The sequence below is a fragment of the Amphiura filiformis genome, chromosome 7, assembly GCF_039555335.1.
Source record: "Amphiura filiformis chromosome 7, Afil_fr2py, whole genome shotgun sequence".
In the NCBI taxonomy this organism is placed as follows: Eukaryota; Metazoa; Echinodermata; class Ophiuroidea; order Amphilepidida; family Amphiuridae; genus Amphiura; species Amphiura filiformis.
The window spans coordinates 18,600,029-18,617,810 of record NC_092634.1 but is presented as its reverse complement, the minus strand read 5'-3'; the positions used below and the strand labels follow the sequence as shown (position 1 = coordinate 18,617,810).

The window sequence follows — 17,782 nt, the reverse complement described above, 5'->3', positions numbered from 1 at the left end:
ATTATGAGACAATTGTTTGATTTTCTGCCTATACTTAGAGTCTATGTAGCTTGGAAGAAAGGCTGTCCATCATTAGAAAATTTTGACCTTTTGTATTTAAGATATACATTTCTTCAATACAAAAACTAAACATTTTCAATTGATGGTCGGCTTTTTATCTCAGCTACATACACATTAAATATTTAAGTACACATCATTAGATTTATAAAGTTTACTTTGAGGACTGTTAAAATGTTTTAATGTTAGGTTATATTTGGTATAAAAATGTTTTAATAACATTCAGAAAACATTTTTGTAAACAAAATGCTACCATCTCGACATTTAAATGTTATTAAAATGTTTGGAATAAACATTTTAAGAACATTTTTGTGTTTGCTGGGTATTATATTTGGCAACTGAAAAAAAACCACCCTTTTTGCTGGTGTTTTTTTGCTCACCCACAGGCTATTCTAGCCGAAATACATACACCCCCTATGGAAGACATGACCTTAATCTCTCACAGGAAAGGGGGAATATATTTCAAATGAAATTAACACTCCCTGTGTGGAAGATTAAGCTCATGTCCTCCACAGGGGGTACATGGATTTCAACTACATGTAGAATAGCCCTATTTTTCTAAGTTGGGTTTGAGTACTTTAAAAAATACAATACACACAAAACAGAAAAATAACAAGATTATTTTCTTTTGTTTTTTTTGTTTCATTATATTTTATGTAATGTAAGAGTATTGTATAACAAATCACCTTCAGGAATACATTCAAATGATAACAACATGAATCATTTTGTTTATGACGTATCCTTATTTATGAAATTTAGCAATTTCAGATTGTGTTTAAGGGGGTACTACACCCATTGCATTTTTTTTTGAATTTTTTTGCATTTTGTTAAGAAATGAGAAAAAGAAATTGGACAAAGTGGTATGCAAAATGAAGGGGCAAATATTCTCGTTCAATTGGTGGCATCAGTATCAATGACGCGTACATGCTTCTAATGGTATAAGCCAAAAAGTGGTACATCACTGATGTTTTAAATTCACTTCATTTTGGAAAGCTTACTATCAACGGATTTCGTTAAAATTTTGGATATGTGTTGCTAACACATTAGGGAAATAATGTTGATATGCAAAATGGGAATAAGTGGTCCCTGATTTCTTTTATGACTTCATGAACTTGGTGCTCCACAACTATCAAAAAAAGCGAACCGGTTAAAATGCTTCTATTTTCAATGTTGAGCTATATTTTGTATTTTGAACTTGCGACACTATGTCACTGAAACTTAATTAAGCCATAGGTAACAGGTTACCACAGCCACACTACAGTAATGTTGAAAAAGATTGTATTTTTTGTCACCTATACCACCATATTAGGTAGTTTTCCGTAAGCTTCATTTTTGTGATTTTGGTAACTATTTTATATTTATTTGCCCAATCCATCTCAACTAGGCAATCTAAATTGTACTCACATTTACATCCCAAGGTATTTTAGTATATCCACCTCACACATTTCCATTATATATCCAGTAACAGACAAAATATCAAAATTGATGCCTCATTATGACATGTATGATATCACAGACTATCACATGTATTCAAAATTGATGCCTGAATTTGACCTGAACCAATTGACCTATAACCTGACCTTTGATGACCTTATAGCCTTTTTTAATCTCTTTTCCTAACAACACATTATAGAAGATACATACATGGTGTAGTATTAAATTGTCCATGTGGAAGAGATTAGGCCTATTTAATTTATTCAGTGTTACAATCAGTGAGTACATTTCTATAGATAGTATAACAAAGGATTTAATGTATTCTATTCATGTATTCTACTTGGACATGTTCAATAGAATAAATTATGGTTTGTTATGAAACACACATCTCAGTTACCAGGATACAGTAAACAAAAAAATATATAGGGCTAAAATGATTTTCTAAAATGGTTTAAAACCACTTTGTATGTAGAGATATTTTTATAAGTTCAGGATATGAGATGATGAACATATTTATATACTTCATAAATTTGCAACAAAAAAAAGAAGATGGGTACTGATGAAAATCAGGGTATTATATCGCCTTAAGAGAACAAATGGGCTATTCCAATTAAAATCCACACTACCCCTGTGGAAGATTTTGGAAATACCTTCTACAGGGGGGAGGGGTGAATTTCAAATGGAAAATGAACACATTGGGCAGCTCCATTTGAATTTCATACACCCTCTGAGAAAGATTCAATCTGAATCTTCCACTGAGGGAGGATGAGTTACAAATGGAGCTGCTAATGTGTTTATTCCATTTGAAATTCATACTCCTCCTATGGAAGATATTTCCACAATCTTCCACAGGGGTAGTGTGGATTTTAAATGGAATAGCCCATTTGTTCTCTTAAGGGGGTATTACACCCCTGCCCAAATTCTCAAAAATTATAGCGTATTGGTGACAAGTAAGATATATGTATATTATAGCTGGGCAAGGACTACAACTACTGCACTGGAAATTTTATTTTAGCACAGACAACAGTTATGGAGTTACAGTCAAAAATGAGGGAAAACCAATATTTGATCAATAAATCAATAACTACTTGCCTTGAGTTACTGAATTTTCAGTGCAGTAGTTGTAGTCTTTGCCCCTATAATATACATATCTTACTTGTCACCAATGCGCTATAATTTTTGAGAAAAATGCAAAAATAGGCACAAAATTGGCCAGGGGTGTAGTACCCCCTTAAACACAATCTGAAATTGCTAAATTTCAACTCTGCACTATAAGAGCTTAGGAGAGACATCTGTTACCAGAATGCACATTTATTCCAGTTGAAATCCATCCCTTAAATGTTAGACTTGACCTAAATCTTCCACACAGGGAGTATGAATTTCAAATGGGGTTACCTGAATGGGCAACTCCATAGGAAATCTAAACCCCCTGTGTGGCAGATTAAGGTCACATTTTCCACATGGTGGTATGGGTTTCAAGTGGAATATCCCAATGCAGCCACTCACAGCATGATTTAGTGACATGCAGCCTTTTGTTGTGAAAGCAAGTTCGGTCTAAATCAGCACATTTAGTGGCAAACATTTTACTGCTCCTTGTTTATTCTTTAAATTGTGGACAAGGTTTCGTCAACTTAAAATTAATAGCTCACACACAAAAATATATTTTTTAATCAAGAAGACAAAGCATATTAATTATTTCCAAAACTATTTCCAATCAAAATTTGCAGCAATTTCATAGCTGGATACACAAAAATGGTACCATCAAAAGAACATAATAGTGACGACGGACTATTCCAGTCGAAATCCAAACCCTGTATGGAAGACAGGACCTTAATCTCCCACACAACGGGCGTGAGACTTTCAATGGAGTCACCCATTCAGGTTACTCAAATTAAAATACATAGTCCTTGAGTGAAATAATACAGTCAAGTCTTCCATAGAGGTGTATGCATTTCAACTAGAATAGTTAAATTTCAGTAAAACAAAATAACTCCATTTGTTTCTACAAATTGCATTTGTTCTACAAAGAAATCAAAGAATTCCGAAATCTTCCTTAAGCAGGCATGGTTTAAATTGAATAGAGCCCAATGTAGTACCTGATTTGATAATAATAAGCAGGTACTTCTATACCTTTTTCATTTATGTCCATGATATTATCAACAAAAAATGCACACTAGTGATGACATTCAGTGCAAGTGATTTCCAAAACCACTTATGATACTGAGGCATGCTCACCGATCAACTGTAAAGCAGTTTAGAATGGAATATTTCAGTTGAACGCATGACCCTAATCTCCCACAAAGGGGGTGTAGATTTTAAATGGAGTCAATCGTTCAGATAACCCATTTGAAAATCGATCACACTCCCTACATTTTTTGTATGTGGACGATTAAGGTCATGTGCTCCATAGGGGGGTGTATGGATTTCACCTGGAAGAGCCCAATTGCCTCTCTCTTGATCTACATGATTAGTTGGGAGCGGCCTTCTTATCTTCAATTCTGTTCCTTTCCATGTATGCTAGTATGTTTAAATATCAGGATATTTGTGATGCGATCAAGCAAAATGAGTTGGATGTCGGGAATATTGATTTTGAGATATAACCGTTCAACTTCCATTGCATTTTATTGTTCCGAGTAACACTAAAATATCTCTGGAACCGTATATCAAAAATTATGATAGGGTTTTCAGCAAAGTAAAGCTCTGAGAATGGCTCATGTAATAAAGCTGAAAACTGAATTTTGATTTTGATCTTGATCGACATCATACTCATTTTGCTTGATCGCATCACATTTGTCCTGGCCTGGGCATTTTGCTTCAGCCTGGTCCCATCAGGACCAAAGTGTATCTCCACATGGAACATCCATTTAAACAAATAATGCAGAAATTGAATTGTCTAAACATGTTGGATTTCTTTGTGTAGCAAATACAGAATTTGTATACGTAATTTATAACATAAAAATAAAAATAACATCAAAAATATGTATATCTAGATTTTTCAACACGAACCACCTCTTTTCGGTTTTAACAGGCGAGGTGGTATAGGAAATCGTGATCTGTCCCACGGAACTGCCAATTTTGAAGATCTCTTTGAATGTGAACCATTTTCTTTTGAAGGACTCTCCGTCATATAATACAAACCAATACAAACGCTGATTATCAGAATGCCAATGATTCCTAATGTGTACAAGGTTGCGTTGGTTGTATGAGGGCGCTCCATTTCTCGAAGGTGGGCTTCAGCAGGGTGGAATGTCGGATTCAAGTCCAGTGAATGTCTGAAATGTGAGGTAGCTTCCGCATAATTCCCCAATGCTTTGTAAATTTCCCCTAGAGTAAAATGCTGCAACCAGGAATTCTGATCTGATGATTTGTACTCGAGGGATTTTTGGGTGAGAAAAAGTGCATCTGAGTAGTACTGTAAGTTGATTAGAACCCGTGCTAAGTTGAGGAGGACGTCTGGATTTGTTGGCGCTACTGACATGGCCTTACGGAAGCATTCTATCGCTAGCAGTGTGTTCCCTCGAATACGCCAGTAATTTGCAGCCTGGTTGAGTACTGCTAATGAATTGGGATTCTGTAGGTACAGGAAAAGAACAAAACAGCAACATTATTCATCAGGTATGTTGTGAAGCAATTATTGAACCAAAGCAGGGTGGTGAATTTCCATGACATTTTTACAACTAATCTTAATACACATTACCTACCTTAGGATTAAAAAGCCTCAACAGCAATAATTTAACTCTGTCAAATATTATGATTACATAGCATTGGCTAATGACATGAAATACTAAAGCCTGAATATGCTTAACCAGTTTGGTGTTTGAATGATAAATAACTCGGAAGAATAAATTGTATTCATTTATTTATAAATAACATTTGGCCAAAGCCCAATAATGTACTAAATTAAAGGGATGCCAACCAAATATGATGGGACAGGGATATAGGATTTTAGAAGCAGGAGGAAAACCGGAGCACCCGGAGAAAAACCTGTGAAGATGAGCATCGGCAACTAAACTCACATATGGCAATACGGGGAATTGAACCTTGGCCCCAGTGGAGAGAAGTGAGAGGGAAGACCACAAGCGATATCAGCACACAGTGTCATCATCCCCCAGGGGGCCACCCAATACATATGTGTTGTCCATCACCGAGCAGAAATCCTATTTCACGCATAGTCGCGGTCCGTGAATAGGGTAGCTGGCCGTGTGTTTTGAACTCGCCACCCTTAGCGTTACATCACAAATATTATGAATTTTTACACCAATCAAGTTTCAATTAGAATATCTCCACAACTATCAACCCTAAACTAGCAAAAGTATAAATTTTTGGAAAGCTGAAGGCAAAAGCAATTTAAATATACACATTTCAACTCATTGTACAGGGTGACCTTGAAGTTATACAGGGTGGAATAAAAAAATTCCAAATAAAAAATGGGTCACTTAATGCATTGCTTATTACTAACTTGCAGTTATAAACTGAAAGTAAACAACATTGATTTGGTTAGAGGTTAGGGGGAACCTACTGACTTTGGGAGAAAAAAATCACAGCTGTTTGGTAATCTTGGAATACAGGGTGTCCCAAAATATGTTCAATTTTTTTTTACAATTCAACATATTTTGAACCAAAACATTTTACCCCTAACCCATACAGAAAAAGTAAGTCCATATTCAGATTCCTCATCAAATTTCCTCTCAGAAAATGTATATTTTGACTATGATAGGGTAGGTAATTAAAATTTTATAGCAACTTTTAGATTTTGAAGACATCCGCATCACTTACTACAGTGTTTAATATGAAAACGGGTAGTTTTGTATGTAAAAGTTTGTATTTTATAGACTAAACCAATCATAAAGTGTTCAAAATGATTAAAAACAATTAGCAGAATTAATAATCTTTCAAAAGAGCTCTTAACCATGTCTGTAGCTCATATGGATGCAAAGATATGATCAGTTGATTCAACGCGCACACACAAAATCTTTATTTCCCATAGACTTTGCACATACCGCCACCACCTCAACCGCCACCGCCTCAACAACCACCTCGGCCATTCTGAACTCAAACAACTGTACCTCCACTATCTTAGCTGATAAACAATTCTCCTTTGGAGGTCTGTTAGGGCACTCATTTAGCTACAAAATGACACCAAACACACTACAATACCTTTTGTTTAAGCAGAGATATAACAATTTGAACGAGTCTCGATTTGGAAAAGCGTAACAAAACCACCATTTTTGGGTGGCGAGTTCAAAACGCGTGGCCAGCTATTTCATGCTATTTTGGGGAAAAGGGTATAGGGCCTACTTTTAGCGACAGCAAGTCAGCGTTTACATGGTTTAGGTATGAAATATGAATTTTAAGTAGGCCTAGTAGATAGTTATATTGGATTTATCAATGTTAACAATAATTGTTCTACATACAACATAGTGCAATTAATCCATGAAAGTGGCTGTTTATACTTCTTTTTCTCAGTAGATCAGTGGGAAGGGTACCTTTTTATGGTAGGTCAGTGAAAAGGGTGTCTAAATGCAACTGGTCAGTGAAAAGGGTGCCCAAATACAACTGGTCAGTGAAAAGGGTCCCCACTTCACAAGCTGCTCAGTGATTAGGTTCAAGGTATTTTCACCTGCTCCAGGTCAGTATTTAGGGTGTGAAATTTGAGGGCCTGCTTGATGATGACAACACAAACCATATAAGTGCCCCCCCTGGGCATCATCCCTATATCTTATTTTAGTTTTGTTGCCTTATTGAGTATTTTGCACACAACTTACATTTTTAATAGCTTCTCTTAATGACTTCTCAAGCTCCTTCATGTCTACATGGTCTGAGTCAGTTCTTTTGAATATTAATGCGACTTCTGGTTCCGGCATGTCAGGGTGTTTCCAGCGCTCTGCGATACCGGCTAGATGATCGTAGTCGGTCTTATTGGCATGCTTCCCACAGTGTAATGGGTCAGGATTGTCTTTCTTTGAAGAACTATAGGAAAATAAAAACAATGCAATGAATTGAGTCTTACCACAATACAATGGGTTGTTTTTATGGAAAGGCATATCAGGCATTAATAGTGTTGAAAATTTAAAACTATCATCTTGTAAAGCTACAGTTTGATAAGCTCATAATCGGCGGGTCACAATACAAGTATAAGACACATGTCCATTAAATGTAGGGGAGGTGAACTGCTATGCTGTTTCATTCTGGTGTACCAGAACAAAATTACAAGTACAATGCACAACTCAATATGCAAAATCAGAATCAACTGAAATTTTGTGAGTAAGCTTTTTTCGTGGATATCTACTAAAAATGTCTTAAAAAGCGGATGTTAGGATCACAAAATCCTTTAAGCACATGGTTTGACTCTCCTGTACATGGGACTACCGGCCGGCTTTACGTAACTTCCGAACCACAAGACGTTGCACACACACTAGATCTGCATGTGCTAAGCAGTGTATGGCTATAGCAAAGACAAAGTGATAGCCTGATAGGGATGAGAAGAAATTCTGCAATTTTATTCTGTAAAGTGTAAACTGAACACAATACAATTTGTATTTTTGTACAATTTGGTTGTATGGAAGGTAATGATTATTTCAAATTGTCCTCCAGATGCAAATCCATGGAGTATAATACCAATCACCTGTTAAAGTGGTATTGATTCCTTTGTACTCCATGCATTTGCATGTCTTCTGGAGGGCGATTTGAACTAATGACCTTTCGTGCAATTGTCCTACATGTACATGTATAGGAACATTGTGGAAGAGGAAAAGAAGGCAAGCCCTCACCAATCGTATTTGATAGGCCTATACTTAGATTGTCTTTGTACTGTCACTAACAAAAGAAACTTAAGCTTACTGATGCATGATCACTGAAGGACAGCATGACAGAAAACATTATGTGATGCGATCAAGCAAAATCAGTCGAAACTCAGAAATATCAAATTTTCAGTTTCTTATCTAGGATAATAAAATTAAAAAGCATTTACAAAGCTGAATTTGGCAGAAAACCCCATTGAAATTGAACAACCATTTTCAAAGATATGAGCAATGAATGAGTTTTCAAAACAATACAAAACAAAAGGAAATATCTCCCCTGTTTGGCTTTATCTCAAAATCAATATTTCTGAGTTCCGACAGATTTTGCTTGATCGCATCACAAATTCCCCCCCCCCCCCCTACATAATATATAGCTAGATCATTGAACTTGATTTATTTAATTAATTTATTTTTACACTTTTAATCACAAAATATACATCAAAATTACACAATAAAGTCAATTTATCATAAAAGGAACACATTAAAAAAAAAGAAGTCCAGTGAATGGCTGGAGCGAACAGGTGCTATGCACCTCTAAGGCCAATGAAAGTCAATTCCTTGTTTGCTGTTACACAATTTTTCATGACTGTGTAGGTGACCATTTCATTTTTCATTATTCATTATTTCATACCATTTCATTATTGCATCTGTTACAGGTGTAAACCAATAACTACCCAGGCATGTATACATGTGATAAATCACAGTTTGTAGTTTACAGATGTAGTTTACAACCACATGAAGGTGATTGTACAACTATTATCAAAAGTTTTACAATATTTTTTATGGGATGAGATCAGAGCAGATCAGGCAGAGAAGTGAGTAGGTATTCATTATTAATTCATTATTAACCATATATACCATGCTCCTACTGCAAAGAAAATCCCTGAAAATCAACAGAAAGAGATTTATGATATATATTTAAAACCACAATTATTTATTGGCATGTTAAAAGTTTGTTTGAAATCAACATTTTATTCAAAATAATGAAATATTTGGCCAGCAATTGGTTTTGAGCGGAGTAGGGTAACGGGAAACTAGGAATCGACTTTCATTAGCCTAAGACCGCCCCACCAAATCCAAAAATATTAAGGAAGGGAAAAATAAATCAGAGGGGAAAATGCAGGTTAAGTTACATTGTAAGTTTGCCTGCAATTTGAAAAATTACAAAAAAAGAGGTCCAAGTGCTATACACAAGTTGCATCAAATGTGCGAGTAAATTTAGACTGGTAAAACTCCAAAATTTATTGCTTAAATGAAGCAACAGGATTGTGATAGCAGTAGTACCGTCAACAGGGGTGAGATTGATCAAATTGGGCCTTTTTATGTTTGTAACTCTGACACATATAATTTTTTGGTGGATTATATTGATTGTTTATAACAAATAGGGTCCCCACTTTATATCAATATATCATGTATGATGGTAGGAATTGCGTTTGTATAATTTTTTTTTAATCAAAGAGTGATCAATCTCACCCCAATATACGGGTGAGATTGATCACTCATTGTTGACTGTATAAAGTATGTAGGGGGCCTATATGATCAATGTCACTACTGCTATGGGGTTAGATTGATCAAAATTTGGCGTTTAAAAAAATTCTGAAACATTTTCAAATCAAAATGTTTTATGTTGATATACCAAATCTGGTACTAAAATGTTCTACCAGTTTTTTTTTTTTTGCTTGTTGTTAAGCCTATTGAACAGTGTTCCATATGTTATTCCATAAGTTCTCACCCAGGTGATTAATCCTCGTGATCAATCTCACCCAGGTGATCAATCTCACCCCTGTTGACGGTACTCAATAGTAGTAGTACTACATCTGCTCTATCAAGTATCATGAGACTATGCTGTTTTGTTTTTTAATTGATGCATTAAATGTTGGCTGAATGTTTTTGACGAAAGTCAATCTTTGACAAGATGTAAATCATGTAACTTTGCTACAGAAACTGCGGGAAAGTGCTATGTCCTGACCTGATAGGATATGACAAAATGGTTTTCTTTACCCAACTTTGGTTAAAAAGCCAAGGGCTTCTTCTTCTTTGTCTTTTTCCTTGGCTTTAATTTGCTCGAAAACTCTAGCTTCGAATTTGCACACGATAGTTACGCATTCGATGCTAGAGTACTTTACTATGGTTTTTCGGTTGGACAGCGGTGCAATTTTTAACACCGGAGGTTATTTTTTCTGTTAATGTTGAAATTTGAATGAAAGTTATTTCGATGAGTCAACTGTATCTTTTGAGCAAGATTTGCGTATTTTGGACTGTCTAAAATTTTGCTGAAGTGTAATTTTAGCAACATTTTTGATGCAATCGCCTGTCGTGATCGGCTGTGTTTACTTCTGACCTTCCATTGCTTTACACGGTGTCATGCTTCAGCGGATCCGACTAGATTTTGAATGCAAAGGTCTCTAGCCTAGAATGTGAAGCTATCGGTGAGCAAATTCTTGGCTAGAGTTCTCGAGCAAACTTTAATTTGATATATAAAATGATGCAGTTTGATGGCAAATTTGAATGTACCTTTTAGGCCAAGTAAAAAAAATAACATGTGTACATTGTATATCGTCCGGACTTTTTCAAAAATCGGTGAGGGAGGTCCTTACTATTTGTTATTGTGTTATTTTTTTACCATTCATTTCTGTGTAAAATTGCAATTGCAAAGTGTTTGTCAACCCATCATCAAATCGGGGAGGCCCCCAGATATTTTTGTTATTTCCCCAAAGCCCTACCCCTAGCTTGATGAAAGTGTTTGCAATGTGTTTATAAATGATAACCAAGAACTTCTGAACATGTCTTTTCATCACAACAATTTTAGAAATAAAGTAAGGAGCAAATAGGAAAAATAACAAAAATATTTGAAAATCTCCAAAAATCGGTGAGGGCGGGGACGATATACATGTTATTTTTGTTACTTGGCCTTATACCTACATGTTATTTTTTACTTGGCCCTTACAACAGACTAAATACTAAAAATAGTTGACCAGGCACATTGTAGGTAGGCCTATGCTAGGTGAATTCAAATTTGCCATCAAACTGCATCATTTTATATCAAATTAAAGCCCTTGAGTAAACAAAGCCAAAACTGAAACCCTTAGTTTTTTTTCATAGCACTTTCCGTAGCACCAAAGTTACATCTTGTCAAAGACTGACTTTTATCAAAAAGATTAAGCTAGCAAAATTCCCCAAAACGGCATTTCGGGGGTGTTTCTAGATCTTAGTCTCATGGCGATAGCAGCTTTTTTTAATGGAACTGCTATCAAAATCCTCTAAAATTCCATGTGCGACTTGATTATCACCATAAAAAATCATATTTGGGTCAAGTGAAGTATAGAAAAAAATTCAAATTTCTATGTAAATATGCATTGTGTTTGGGCCCCGGTCTCGGCGAATTTTGCTGACTAGCAAATGTGTTAACTAAGGTTTGCCTGCCCTGGGATACCTAAATCATTAATCATGCATGCATGACAATTCTACCGATTGTTTCCTGGTCTGAGCTGAGCTGAGCATGATAATACTAACCCATTTCCATCTGAATCATCACAGGACGAACACCCCCCTACATCAGTGGATTCACCAAACCCATATTTCTGAGCTAAAATGCTTAGGACGGGATCTTCACTGGCTACTTTGACCGGGTCTTCGCTAACTGGCCGTACCAACACGACACCATCTTCTGACTGCAGTTTCCAGTGCGTAGCTGATCTCGTATTTGACGTGATGACACTAGCTGAAACCACGTAGAGGGCCATGTACGTTAAACATGGCATGTCAAACGCCATTTTCAGTCAGATTTAAACATACATATGATTTCAGACATTGGCAAAATGGAAGTAAATTTAACCGGAGATGTGGACACTTGTTTACAAATTGTAGACCGGAAGTGGAAATGTCAACTTGCCGAAAGGGTTTCTGGGATATAAAAATAGTGAAGGGCATTTCGAAATGCAAAAAAAAAGAGGGCGCAAATACCAAAAAGTAACCAAAAAGTTGTCATGCCAGCCGATGTAGGATCCCTCTCTTTCCCACACCATCCCGAAAAACCGTAACTTGACGGTGCAGTGACATAGCCAAAACGTTGGTACCGGAAACGCGCAAACTATTATTCATTTCGATTTGGATTTGGAAGATACCTTCTCTTAAATAACAGTATTGCGAACCACCAGCATACATAACTCGATGTAGAGAGTCTTTCCTATTCAGAGGAAATATTGCAATTACACACCAGACCTTATATTGCCTTTTAACAATAACCAATGACATATCAGAGAAGATGTAGGGCCTAAGAATAGGAGGGAGAACAGAATTATATCCTTGAGATAATCCCGTAGGTAATCCTGTTGCACCTATTCATAGTCCTTTATTCTCAAGTGGTTAACCAACAATTAACAATGAGAGGATATTCCTGAACCTCGTTCAGTTGGGGATGATTTGAAGTGTCCGCCAATTATGACCATTTGATATTTAATACCAGCAATGTGAAAAAAAAAAAGAAATAATGTAGTGCCATAATAATGTACCCTTTTACGGAAGGAGCAAAGTTTAACAAGTTATAACTCCGCTTCTGCAGTACGAATGTCAGCGGCGAATGTCAGGTTATTATTTCCCAGTCTTTGAACAAATTGCAGGCAGAGGTGGGAATCGATCTCGGTACCTCCCGGTTAAACAGCACTGTGCAAGACCACTAAGCCAACTAAATATCTGTTGTGAGATGTGTGACATTAATCTTTGATATTGCTTAATGGAACAAATCGCGGAATTAAATCAGTAATAAAAGAAGTAGATTCTTATATAGCGGTCAAATTGGATAAAGGGGAAATATTTGTCCCTGCTCTAAAGAAAATATAGGTTAGAAAATTATGAAATAAATTTAAATTAAAAATTGAGATTTTATATTTCTTTCTTTCACGAGGCGGCATTATCACAGACAAACACTGTATAAGCTAAAACTCGACCCTCATCACTAGATGCTGTCATAGCTCAATGGTAGAGCATCAGACTGCTGATATCAATATCGTTGGTTCGAGTCCTCCTGCCAGCAATGGTTATATTTATGATTTTAATGCTACGCTAAAATTTGCTAAATTTTTTTCCGTTTATTTATTTATTTATTTATTTATTTATTTATTTATTTATTTATTTATTTATTTATTTATTTATTTATTTATTTATTTATTTATTTATTTATTTGTTTTTGTTTATTTATGTAAATAATTTAATATATTTGAAAGAGGTATTTGAGCAATTTGAAATTTTGATTTTATAATCCTATGGGGTCATTTTGAACCCCACCCCCTCTCAAATTGCCAAACGCACAACACCTATGAGTTTTCATCATACATAATGATCAGTACGTCCATGTCATCATCATAAAAAAACCATTCTATGTATACCTGACGCCGGCAACTAGACTACTATAAAAAAAATAGTATCACATCTTTCCTGCTCAATCAAAATAATACTTGCAAATAGATCATAGTTTACTAATCTAATCCTGTAATATAGACCTGTAATATCACCTGTAATATAGGTGATCATTGTTTACATGGTTTGTTATGGTTGGGATTAGTGTCCGATCTCTGTAATGTAATGTAAATGAAGCATATTGATATGCAGGAAGAATCGATCAGGGCGCTAGCTTCATTGTCCTGTGAGATGTAGGGCCTAGTGCGAACTGCCCAAGCTGATTGTTCATTTAGTAATAAACACTATTCAAAATATCAATAGATAAGAAGAAAGGGATTTAGAGATTTGTAATTGAGTCATGCATGATTTAACAGAAGGTTCTTTCCAAAACCCAATCGTAATGTACAGGTCCATGGATGTTTTTGATGCCACTTTTGATAGAGAACTCCCCATATTTCTATTTGACACAGGCGGCGGATGACATGATCGACGGCCGGCAACTTGTGAAACCGCCCGGTCTCATGGCATTTTCCAATTATAGTCGGTTAGTTTTGGGGTTCATTATCGAACCCCAACAGTTTTAGCTTGTATTTATATTATTTATCAACATAGGCCTATTTGTTTGTGATATTTCAAGCGTTTTAAAATTTCAAAATAATCCCATTCAATTACACGGCCGGTTACACGGTTGACGATGAAAATTTACTGAATTTAGAGAATGCAATGCGACCACCACCTGATTTGACACGGTCACATGGACCAATACCCCGCTCCGATCTCCCAACTTCAAGTGTTGTGTTGAAACTTTTGTAGGCCTCGGGTCAACAAAAGCTAACAAAGTAGGCCCTAATTTTGCCATATATATAGGTCTATATGCCTAGAACTCCATGTTAAACGGTCAAAATAGCCAGTGGGGCTTCTTTCACTTTACCTTGTTATTTCAGCTATAGGGGCTGCAATAAATATGCGGATTGCGGAGCCCTGGTGGGAGGGTAAAAACGCGACGGTTCATACGTTTTATTCAAAATCTCGGATTTTGACAAAGTTACAGCACCTATACCGGGCACCTATAGGTACCGTATTATGATTTTTGCAGGTTATATTTGTTTAATAAAGTACAATATAATTATGTAAAAAACAGAATTTTGAAAAATATTGAAGGCGTTCAGCAAACTTATTGTTAAAATATGGCTTTAAGTACTTTCTTATTCTACAAGTACCAATGTTTCCGACCTGATATGAAATGAAGCTGAACGTACAATAATAGGCCTACTTTCTTATTCTACAAGTACCAATGTTTCTGATATGAAATGAAGCTGAACATATATAGGCCTACATGAGTTAAGAGACATTGACGAGTCCAAAATAACACCTAAATTACGTGCACTCAATGAAGGAGTGATATCCCTCACGATGTGGGACATTAACTTTTGACAGCTGCTGTCGAGAACCAATTAAAACAAATTCGGTCTTCTCATATCGTTCAATTTGAGAAAATTCTCCTGCATCCACTTACGGATCTCACAAATGCATGATTCGATACGCTCAATGGTTTGATCAGCACCCGGGATCAGCACGTACACTCTTGGGTTGGTTTGAAAGATGTACAACAGCTTATCATCAGCATATCATGATACTGTAATTTATATTGAGCATTATACATGATACTGTAATTTGTATTTGAGGATCATCTTATGAACTGGATAGCCCGCTAGATAGGTATAAATGGTGAACCATTGGGGTCCAAGGACTGACCCATGCGGAACTGCATAATTATCAGTGAACAAATCTACTCAGATAATGATTGACACCATGATGAAGTCATGTCTACAGTAGAATTCACCACGACCTTTGCAGGACTTAAACCCCATTAAAAGCTATTGAACCAAGATAACACTCATTGAAAACAGCTCGACAACTGATTAAATCAGATCTTCTCTGGTTAAATCCACACTAAAATTTTTTCTGTTTTACCTGTGCGGTATCGCAATGAGCTGGTATTATAGTTTCAGTTGGGTAACCGATTATAAAGCAAACGCAAGTTATATGTGGGCATTTGTTCACGAAATGAGACAATAGTCTGCTTATTGTTAACCAGCATTCTTGAAAATGAAAAACATAATGGTTGTTGACTTAACACGGTTTGGAAATAATTTCTTCATATTTTTTTTGTTATCTGTCGTTTACATATCCTTCCTAAAACACAAAAGTGCGAATATTTCCAAACACCTAAATTAGCTAAAAATTTAGGACATGTTACAAAACTATATTTTCTAGAATTTCAGAGAATACTTTAAATATTGGCCGGTTATTTTTCACACAGTGACATTAACTAGTCCTATTACCTAAAACATACACTAAAACACCAAAGTGCGAATATTTCCAAACACCTAAATGTGACCCGGCAGCACAAACGAGCCGTAAATTCCCTAAATTGTATTCTGAGTTATGGTGTAAAATGTGTACGAAGGTCGTATTCATCGGTCACTTAAGCTGGCGCGACATCTGTCTTATTTTGATAGTCACAACACCAATCAATAATCCTATTATTGAAGTGGATAATAAGCTTCTACCTTAGATGGCTATAGAACTTTTAATAGCTCTGGTCTTTGTTTGCTTTTGCTAAATCCTTTTCAAGTGGTAGGATATTTGTATAGATATGCATAACCAACAATTAACAATGAGAGAATCTTCTTAAACCTCGTTGACTTGGGGATGATTTGAAATGACCGCCAATTATGACTGTTTGATATTTATTGCCAGCAATGTGGAAAAAGAGACACACATAGAAACGAAAAAAGCTATAATTTTGTTGAAGGAGCAAAGTTTAACTAACCATAACTCCGCTTCTGGATATCGTTTGAAGTCAAATGATATACCATTTTTAAGTTTATGATGTTTATTTTTAAACACGAAATAAAACAAAATTGACCGGGGAGGAATTTACGGCTCATTCGCCGTGGACGGTCACAAATTAGCTAAAAATTTAGGACATGTTAAAAAACAATATTTTCTAGAATTTCAGAGAAAACTTTAAATATTGGCCGGTTATTTTTCACACTGTGACGTTAACTAGGCAATATCTTATACTTCTAACATACACTATTTGTAGAGGTCACGCGTCAATGGTGAGAGCACTGTGTATTGTGTATAGGAAAACGGACAGTAACTGCAGTATTAACTCATAGCAATAGGTTAAAACAATTTTTGAATATACCGCGCTGCACTGATCATCATTCCTATCTTCGTGTCAAAAATTGCCGCGATAGTACGATGAATCCTCACGTTTTTCAACAGCTACGCGCGCATGGTGATTTTGTTCGAGATAGGCCGAGCGACTCAGGCTAAGAATACAATTTGAGATTTTGAGAGCCTGTCACACTGTTTCTATTCTATGTTTTTACGATTTTCGCATGATCAGTATATGGCTGGCCGTAACCGCCACAACGTGGAGCTGCTACGCGTAGCTTACTTTTCGCTTCGCGGAGCTAAATTGACCAATCATGTTAGATCTTTTCATTACGCGGAGCCAGTGGATGCATCCTTGTTCCAGAGAGAGAAAACTCTTGCCAAAATTAATGTTTACTATGGGGATTTTAAATGAATCGAATGTAAATAAACCACGACCAGTTGTACAGGATCAATACCATTGTTTGATTAGTGTATAGTCAATGTTACCTTGCATGCATGTGTCATGTGTGTGGCGTGTTTGTTTGTTTGTTTGTCTACTGTGTCAGGCCAGGATCACTGACACCCACGGTACTGATACTGTCATACTATCACGGTGATCATATTGTTGAATGTTGTTGACTTTAAAATAATCATGATGCAGTCATGTCTACAGTAGAATTCACCACGACCTTTGAAGGACTTAAACCCCATTAAAAGCTATTAAACCAAGATAACACTCAATGAAAACAGGTCAACTATGTTACATCAGATCTTCTCTGGTTAAATACACACTGCACTTGTGTCTGTGTGCAATGAGCAATGAGCTGGTATTATAGTTTCAGTTGGGTGAACGATTATAAAGCGAATGCAATGTAACAATACTGTGTGAGCTTTTGTTTACGAAATGAGCCAATAGTCTGCTT

General features: G+C 36.0%; 1 protein-coding gene across 1 annotated transcript; it reads right to left on the bottom strand.

Annotated features, from left to right (window-relative positions):
- Positions 1-1,917: 1,917 nt before the first annotated feature.
- On the bottom strand, positions 1,918-12,176 carry LOC140156829 (uncharacterized). Its single transcript, XM_072179825.1, has 3 exons — positions 11,805-12,176; positions 7,257-7,461; positions 1,918-5,062 (listed from the first exon to the last, which is right to left on the bottom strand). Exons 1-3 carry the CDS (start codon positions 12,062-12,064, stop codon positions 4,487-4,489), a joined length of 1,041 nt encoding a protein of 346 aa, XP_072035926.1. The 5' UTR covers positions 12,065-12,176; the 3' UTR covers positions 1,918-4,486.
- Positions 12,177-17,782: the final 5,606 nt, after the last annotated feature.

Excerpts from the sequence above, each read along its gene's own strand:
- LOC140156829 (XM_072179825.1), bottom strand. The coding sequence starts at position 12,064 with ATGGCGTTTGACATGCCATGTTTAACGTACATGGCCCTCTACGTGGTT. Across the intron at positions 7,462-11,804 it reads GATGATTCAGATGGAAATGG|TTCTTCAAAGAAAGACAATC; the intron begins GTTAGTATTATC and ends ATTTTCCTATAG. Across the intron at positions 5,063-7,256 it reads TAAGAGAAGCTATTAAAAAT|AATCCCAATTCATTAGCAGT; the intron begins GTAAGTTGTGTG and ends CTGTACCTACAG.